At 41.2% G+C, this 9,530-nt stretch overlaps 1 protein-coding gene across 6 annotated transcripts in view; it reads right to left on the reverse strand.

Moving 5' to 3' along the window:
* The window catches only part of LOC121330310 (actin-binding LIM protein 2-like), a 103,453-nt gene extending 95,837 nt beyond the window's left edge, over window positions 1-7,616 (reverse strand). For 5 of the 6 annotated variants that reach the window (XM_041276781.1, XM_041276764.1, XM_041276773.1 and 2 more), the window contains exon 1: window positions 7,003-7,616. In XM_041276781.1, the coding sequence (XP_041132715.1) occupies window positions 7,003-7,012 (10 nt within the window). In that variant the 5' untranslated portion in view covers window positions 7,013-7,616. The remainder of the gene's footprint in view (window positions 1-7,002) is intronic. The other variant, XM_041276747.1, reaches the window with a different exon arrangement.
* Between the last annotated feature and the right edge of the window lie 1,914 nt (window positions 7,617-9,530).

The raw sequence follows: 9,530 nt of genomic DNA on the forward strand, positions 1-9,530 counted from the left end.
GCTAATAATCTCTGTAAACCACTGGGTGAGGCCAAATGGCCATGTGTTACTCATGAATATATAGCCCTGCTGAGATATTTAATCTTGTTTACACAACATTTTGCAGACGGGAGGGGACGGGTGCACAGGGAGGTCAATGGATTTATCCAGACTCACACAGACAAATTTTTACTTTTCAAATATAATTTCAACTGTTGTTTATTACCCTGTACCACGGTACGGAACACATGTATACAACCTTACAAAAAGTAAATTCAATTGCACATACAATCTGGAAGCAGAGAGGCTTGCTTTACCTTACAATTCTAATATCTACTCTTGTTGCTTTTGGTGAATACAATGAAGGTTTTTTTTTTATCATTCTTTATTTGCCTTAACACCAGACTAAACTGCCTTTCATCAGACAATAGATCTCCCAAAAATGTTTGCAACCAAACAACAAAAAATATTTATTGTTTTTCCAGAATCACAAATCATTTTAATTTACTTTACATGCAGAAATATTTTTTGCATGGGAAACATTACTGTAACTTTAGATTGTAGACATTTATACAGTAATAAAAAAATATGTCATTATTTATAACATCCCCCCCCCCCCCCCCCCAAAAAAAAAAACACACACACACACACACACACACACACACACACACTGCTGTTTGTGTTAGAGTGGGTGAGAGACCTATATTCACAGTGATAAAAACATATTCATACAAAATTGATGAAACCAACAAGCCTGCGCACTATTCTCTTTAAAAAAAAAGGACTCTATTCAGACATTACAGTGAACTTGAAAAACTAGTCACCAAAAGGACTGGACTGCTTAAAGCAGTTGACTGCTTAGTTGAACTGATCATAAATATCGTTTTTACTATATTTTTATCTCTACAATATACACTGAACAAAAATATAAACGCAACATGTAAAGTGTTGGTCCCATGTTTCATGAGCTGAAATAAAAGATCCCAGAAATTTTCCATATGCACAAAAAGCTTTTTTCTCTCAAATTTTGTGCACAAATTTGTTTACATCCCTGTTAGTGAGCATTTCTCCTTTGCCAAGATATTCCATCCACCTGACAGGTGTGGCATATCAAGAAGCTGATTAAACAGCATGATCATTACACAGGTGCACCTTGTGATGGGGACAATAAAAGGCCACTCTAAATGTGCAGTTTTGTCACACAACATAATGCCACAGATGTCTCAAGTTTTGAGGGAGCGTGCAATTGGCATGCTGACTGCAAGAATGTCCACCAGAGCTGTTGCCAGAGAACTGAATGTTCATTTCTCTACCAAAAGCCACCTCCAACGTCGTTTTAGAGAATTTGGTAGTACGTCCAACCAGCCTCACAACCGCAGACCACCTGTAACTACGCCAGCCCAGGACATCCACATCCGGCTTCTTCAACTGCAGGATCGTCTGAGAACAGCCACCCGGACAGCTGATGAAACTGAGGGTTTGCACAACCGAAGAATATCTGCACAAACTATCAGAAACCATCTCAGGGAAGATTATCTGCGTGCTCGTCGTCCTCACCAGGGTCTTGACCTGACTGCAGTTCGGCGTTGTAACTGACTTCAGTGGGCAAATGCTCACATTCGATGGCCACTGGCATGCTGGAGAAGTGCTCTTCACGGATGAATCCCGGTTTCAACTGTACCAGGCAGATGGCAGACAGCGTGTATGGCGTCGTGTGGGAGAGCGGATTGCTGATGTCAACGTTGTGAACAGAGTGCCCCCATGGTGGCGGTGGGGGTTATGGTATGGGCAGGCATAAGCTACGGACAACGAACACAATTGCATTTTATCGATGGCAATTTGAATGGAGATACCGTGATGAGATCCTGAGGCCCACTGTCGTGCCATTCATTCTCCGCCATCACTACATGTTTCACCATGATAATGCACGGCCCCATGTGGCAAGGATCTGTACACAATTCCTGGAAGCTGAAAATGTCCCAGTTCTTCCATGGCCTGCATACTCACCAGACATGTCACCCATTGAGCATGTTTGGTATGCTCTGGATCGACGTATACGATAGCGTGTTCCCGTTCCCTGCAATATCCAGCAACTTCGCACAGCCATTGAAAAGGAGTGGGACAACATTCCATAGGCCACAATCAACAGCCTGATCAACAACTCTATGCGAAGGAGATGTGTCGCGCTGCATGAGGCAAATGGTTTTCTGATCCACGCCCCTACCTTTTTTTTTTTTTTTTTTTTTTTTTTTAAGGTATCTGTGACCAACAGATTCCCAGTCATGTAAAATCCACAGATTAGGGCCTAATTAATTTATTTCAATTGACTGATTTCCTTATATGAACTGTAACTCAGTAAAATCTCTGAAATTGTTGCAAGTTGCTTTTATATTTTTGTTCAATGTAAAACAAGTACAAATATATCACTGAAAGCAGAGTAGACCTACATAAACTTACTGTTCAGAATACAACTTCTACAATATGCTCTTTCGGTAGATATGATTGTGGTGTATGGTGGGATATAGTATAAGTCATTATGCACAGTTGACGTTATGGCACAAAGGTGTCTTCTTGAGAGCACTTGTACATGCAGCAATACTGCAGTGATCCAAGTGTCTCCAATGCACTGGAATTCTCTGCCATTTTGATTGGCTGAGAGTGGCTTCGTGATATATACTCCTGTATTTCTTCCCCTAAGTACAAAATATATCAATATATCCTACAGTACTCAAAGAAAGCATACATGTTTTTTCTTTTTATTTTACAATAGGTGTCTCACACCAATTACAAAATTAGTCTTAAAGGGTATAGCTTACAAAATAATGCTATACCTGTTTGTTATGTACTTGCATTTGCTTTGAAACGAACACTTTAAAGCAAACATGTAGCCTTTTTTATTTTAAAATACTGTATGGTAAACCTGCAGCTAAAATAAGCAGTCCCTTTTTATCGATTCAAACAATAATTTAAGTAGTCATTAAGGTCTGGTTCCTCTGATGACTAGGTATGTCAAGTTCACTTGATATGGCAATGAAGTGTTGATTCTGCAGTCCTCATCTTAGAGCAGAGTGCACAGGAAAGATGAGGCAGTTTCATCAATTTCACCAAAACTGTTAACTGAGAACATAAATGTACTTGAATATCGATACATCCCTTATAAAAGTTTACCACTGTAAAGCACATTTGGTCTACAACAAGCCCGCAGCCACCTTAGATCCTTTCCTCTCCCTCCACCGTGACGTCCTTGCGCTCATCGAAACATGGATCACACCACATAACACAGCAACCCCCACTGCCCTCACCTCTTCAGTCACCACTTTCTACCATACCCCGCCCAGTTGGTAAAGGTGGCGGTACTGGCCTGCTTATGCCCTCCTCCTGGAACCCTGCCCCCCCCTCAATAACTACCACCTTCTCCTCTTTTGAGTACCAACTTACCTCCTTTGCCTCCCCTCACCGCATTATCTTGATTGTCATCTATCGTTTCACTGGCACTCCCTCATTCTTTGACCTTCTTGACTGCCTCCTCTCCTCCCACCTCCCTCTCCCCTCCCATTCATTCTCCTAGGCGATTTCAACCTCCACCTACATTGTTCCCCCATTACTTCTGCCCTTCCCCCTCCCTACTCCCCTACTCACACATCTGGCAATACCCTGGAGCTTATCTTCCTCTCTGGTTGTAAGTCATCATCAACCATCATAACTGCCATGCGACCTCACTCTGACCATTTTAACCACTCCCTCACCCGCACCCTACCACCTACTCCTCCCTCCACGCCCTCACCCTCACTCCCTATCCTCTGCACCCTAGACACTGGTTCCCTGATCTCCCTCTCTTCTTTGTTGCTTCCCCCATCTCTGACTTCTCCTCCCTTCACCTGGACTTAGCCTCTGCCACACTGTCTACTGCGCTATACTCTTCCCTCAAATCCCTAGCACCCCACATCCTTATTCTCCTTCATTTAGGCCTCCTCAACCATGGCTTACCCCTTCTCTTAAAATGGTCCGACGTTCCCTGCATCGGGTGGAGCGACTCTGGAAGTCCTCCCCCTCACCTTTGAACCTCCAAGCATACCACTCCCTCCTCTTCAATTTTCTCTCTGCGCTGGAACTAGCCAAACACGACTACTTCCTAATCCTCATCACTGCTCTGGCCCCCCATCCCTGTCAGCTCTTCTCAACCCTAAATTACTCCGTCCCCCTCCCTCATCCCAATCTCCATTTCTCCCAACTCTCACTGGTAGTGATCTCTCCCACTATTTCACCACCAAAATCAATACTATTAGCCTACACCTCCCGACTCTCCCCCAGACAAGCCCAAACCCCAGCTTCTCATTCCACCTCCACTTGCTCCTGATGCCCTCTTTACTGCTTCCCCCCCCACCCCATCCTTAACTGAACTCTCCTCCATCATTGCCAAGGCCCATCCTACCTCTCCCCCCCAGGACCCTGTCTCTGCCTCCCTCATACCCCACTCCTCCCTCTTATCCTCCCTTACCTAGTCTCCCTCTTTAACTCCTCTCTGTCCTCTGGTATCTGTCCTGCCATCTTCCAATCAGCTACTATCATCCCTTTGTTAAAAAACACTCTCGACCCTGCCGTCCTGCTAATTACCACCCAGTTTCTTCTCCCATAATTCTAAGCTCCTTGAACGTCTACTCCACTTGCGCCTATCACACTACATATTCGCCAAATCACTCTACCCCCGATTTCAATCTGGCTTCCGTCCCTCACATTCCACTGAGACTGCCTTCTTCACTTCATACCTATCTGCACGCACCTCTGCTGTTGCTTTCAACAGCCTCACTTCCTCCCCTCCCCTCTGACTGTCTGTGTCCCACAGGGCTCTGTCCTTGGACCCTTGCTATTCTCCTGTACAACTCCACCCTTGAAGCTCTTATTTCCTCATTTAACTTCCCCATCATTTCTTTGCTGACGACACCCGATTTTCTTTTTGTTCCCCTCCTTTACCCCTGACCTTGCCATCAGTGTATCAGCTTGCTTGGTTTCTACCCAGTCTTGGACAGCGAGTCGATACCTCCTCATCAACCCATCAAAAACTGAAATCCTTTTCTTCTCCTCCCCTTCTTTACCCCCACCCTGCCCTACCATCTCATTCCCTCCCTTGTCCCTCAGTCCATCCCTCTCTGCTCGTAACCTGGGCACCATCTTTGACTCCAAGTTCTGCCTTTCTGATCATATCTTGGCCGTAACACGCAACTGCTATTTCCACCTATTCTACATCCGCAAACTACACCCCTCCATTTCCTTTTCTGCTACTAAACTCCTGGTCCACTCTCTCATTTTAACCCGCCTCAACTGGCCTCCCCTATTACGCCTTTAAACCATATTGCAACAAATTCAAAACATCTCTGCCTGTATCATATTCAATCTCCCCTGCTCCTTCCATACCTCCCCTCTCCTCCTCCAGCTACACTGGCTCCCTGTCTATTATCGTCGCCTGTTCAAATTCCTTACCCTTGTGTACGAATCTCTCCATGGTCTTGTCCCACCTTATCTGGCTGTACTGATCGCCTGCTATGTTCCCCCACATCCCTTACGCTCCCAATCCCTATTGTCCCACTCGGTCCCACTCTCACCCTGCGCCCAATACCGTTTCCGTTCCTTTTCCCTTCTTGCTCCCCTTCATTGCAATAGACTCCCACCCATCATAAAACAGTCACCCACACTGCGTAGTTTCCTCTCCTCCCTTAAAATGCATCTCTTCTCCTTCGCCCATCCTACTGATACTCCTGGCCGCTGACCTCCTGTTATGACCCTGCTTCCCTGACCCTGACCTAGTCTCTGGCCCTCTGTTTGCATTTAAGCAACTAAGCAGCTATTCTATGCTATACCATGCTTTTATTCCACTTTACCACATTTTTACTGTGGTAACATTTTATCAGCTTCTTATGCATAATTTACTGTGAACTGTGTGATACCTTTCTAACTACAACATTCTTCAGGTAATATTAAATCTCTTTGAATTCCCACATATGGAATCCAGCTGCAACAAGTTGCAGTCTAGTACAAATTCTGCAGCAGGCTTCATAAATGACTGTGTCTGCAGGTCTGGTCATTTTTCAGATGGGGTTTCAAGCCATTTATTTCAGTGCTTACTGGGTATGTGTGGCACTCAGCCTTGTCAACAGCTACATGCAATTGCTTCACATACCATGACTTTTGACAGACATATATTGGAGATGCCTTGCCCTATAATTAGTAACATTTTATTCAGCTGCCGTCTTCCGAGAATTTTCATTTACAATCACTGGTTCTTATTGGATATTACAGAATACGTATGAATTGCTTTAGCTGTAACAGAATTTGCATTAGTGCTTTAATTACTTGGCTTATTTTTTGAGTGTTTCATAATACAATATTTTTGTTTGTTTGTTTTTCTTTATCATAACATATAAATATAGTATGGTGTAGTATCTCACTAGAGGTAACTATTCTTTAAAGTGTACCAAAACCCTTACAATTTGTATAATTGCCTTTCCTTGCATAGCCATTAGGTACAGATGTAATGTAATGTACACTTCAGAACTGTCATCGATATCCTGGTATTTTGGCTCACCGCAGACGGTTTCACCTACCCGGGAAGACTACCCGTTACCACTTTTAAATACTGTGTGCGAGACCGGATTGTAACGCGACCAAAACTGCACTACCCAAAACGAGCAAAGCGTAGCATAAACATACTGTTCTGCAATACTAAGTCATAAATAAATGCAATTCTAATCAGAAATATCAATTACTACACAAACCCAAAAGCATGAGATGCTTTGTTTAACTTTAAATCACGAATAAGAAACACGATACAATCAATATGCGTGCTTTACAATAGAAGGCATGCTGGCAGATTGCATACTGACCGATTATGTTCATAATTATGTACTTACATTCGATTTCACTCTTGTAAAAGCACATGCAGCATTAATCCATACACTTTGAAAATAAACCATTGAAATTTGTATACATGGAAGTAAGATTTAAAAAAATTAAAAAAACGCTACTCACCCGTGCTCATTTTTGTTTTGGTAATCTTCAGAATTGAAAATCCACTTTGGTATTAAGGTGTTGCACACTGAAGTACACCTGTATGCGCAAGATACAACAGTAAGTATGCAGTCGTACTAGTAGGCTAGGTTGCGTTAAATTGCAAACCGTCTGGCAGTGTGATAAATCTTACATGGAATTTAAGGCTTTTGTTTTAAGTCCATTCTGCAAGTAAATAAATGTGTTTTCCCTGTAAAGTCTCTTTATCCAAATGTACAGGACGCAGACGGTTTAGGCGATGCAACCTTCTGCGCTCACTGCGCCTTTCTGCCTCAGCATCTTTCTAGAGCCAGGTGATAAACAGTGTATCTGACAGCTTCACTGCGCACAAATACGGAGCAGCGTTTTCTGGGAAATACAGTTTTTGCACGGGATCAAGCCAGGAGGTTCATGAGAACTGTTAGATTGTAGAACTACAATTTCCATGAACGACATCACGAAGTAAACAAAACAAAAAGAGTGTCTCAGTAAAAATTGTCTTGAGTGAAGGACGCGATGTTCGATTTGGAATTATGAGTTTGCACTTTTTTTGGTGATGAAACACAGTTGCCACAGCGACAGGAACTAGACAATAAAGTCAGACGGTGTTACTGATACACACAGAACTGCATTGGGCGGAGATTGTGCTTGTTGTCATGTGCAAAAAAAGCGATTGCGTATTGGCATTCCACTCTGGCAGTTGTCTCATAAGTGTTTTATTATGGACATATGGTTCTGTGCTTTATATGTTCCCTTGCTCGTCACTAGTGCTTCTGCTCTAATTATAATTCAGTTTTATTAGACTAATTTGTATATAAGAACAGTGTACGTTTTAAATTACATATTTATATATTGATGTATTTTATTTTAATGCGGGGCTGCATTAATCCTTTTTTGTTTGTTTGCTTGTTTTCTATTTTTCCTTACTGTTAACTCTACGGGTATATTAATCTGCGGGTATGTATTTATTTTCCAATTTTGAACACAAACAAACAAACAAACAAAACATACAATGATAGGAAATATTACTGGATAGTAGCCATTTGTTCTAATCTAAATATAACAAGTAATTTAATATCGTTTGGTTAGTACAAGCAAAGTAATAAAATAAATGTATAATTTTAGTAATTAAGGATGACATTTGAAGTAACTTCAGTAACTAAAGATATTCTCTAATTGTTCTCCGTGGGAACTGTTTATTTCAGATGCAGTTTGTGTCGTCATCTGACAGAAAGATTTAATACCAGATCTATGATGTTAATGCACATCAGTATTATGGTAATTTATGCATAGTATGTACAATGTAAATACTGTATTTTTTTAATGTGTTATTGACAAAGTTGCTTTTAATTCGGACAAAGCAGTATGTTTTACACTGGCAGAACAAGGTGAAGAAGGGCTTCTTTGTGGGTGACACCTGGGGGCGCCATTTAGGGCGTTCAGTCAATTTTCTGGACCAGTCGCTGCATCTTAATAAATAATAATAACAAAAGTTCTCAGACAATTAAATATTGGTGTCGCCGGTGAACATTTAAAGATGATCTGCATGATTACTGATTTTCAAATTCATTTTTTGAAAATAAAATCTGGTGGATGGCTCATGTTTACATTTTTATTGTTCTTTTGTAATTGCTAGGATGTGAATAGTTTGTTTCCGACAAAATCAGACATTCTTAATATAGTTAAGTAAAAAAAAAAAAAAAACAGTATATAGCCTGTGCCAATGCGCACCAAGTCTCCAAAGAAGATATCTTTATACCTGTCTATTTTTATTTATTTATTTTTCTAATCTGTTTCCATTTAGTTGAGTAAATAACTGATTTATTTTGTACTGGTACTTGTATGTATGTAGTAACACTCAAATTCTGCTGTTCGCTAATAATTACCAACTTCCTCCAATAGTAGAATCATCTAACCTTTTAAAATTGTTTTTGTTATAGTAAAAATAGGGTATGGCAGGTGTGACCAGTTTAAAACTAAATTGTTAAAAAAAAAAAAAAAAAGATTTGCTTTTGATTTATTTGGATTGTGCAAGTAAAAGCAAGCAGTTCCTGCTCCAAAATGAAGAGGTATGTGCCACTGAAAAAAGAGAAAAGCTAGTGCATTGTTGTTAGATTGAGGGCTGGTTTGTTTTGCTGTGATTTGAAGAGTGAGTTATGTTCACCTGATCACAAAAGGTGAAGCCGTGGGACCATTTCCCACAACATCCAATAAAGCCTATTTCACCACCATCCCTGCTTGGCCTTCACACCATGAGAACACCAATTATGCTTGTCAGAGCCAATCAGGATGCTTTCATTAAAATTTGGCCACTGTAACAAGTGAATTCAAACTATTGTTTTCAATTGTTACTGGGGATCTGTGATTGCTCTCTGAAAATATGTTCATAGCTTCCTTAAATTTTTGATGGTATATTTAAAGCCATCTCGTTCAGACGTGAGCAAAAAGCGTGAGTTAATCCACCAATTTGATGGCTGTAGCCACTGATAATAAAAATAAAAATATCGATG

Source organism: Polyodon spathula, chromosome 2, assembly GCF_017654505.1.
Source record: "Polyodon spathula isolate WHYD16114869_AA chromosome 2, ASM1765450v1, whole genome shotgun sequence".
In the NCBI taxonomy this organism is placed as follows: domain Eukaryota; kingdom Metazoa; phylum Chordata; class Actinopteri; order Acipenseriformes; family Polyodontidae; genus Polyodon; species Polyodon spathula.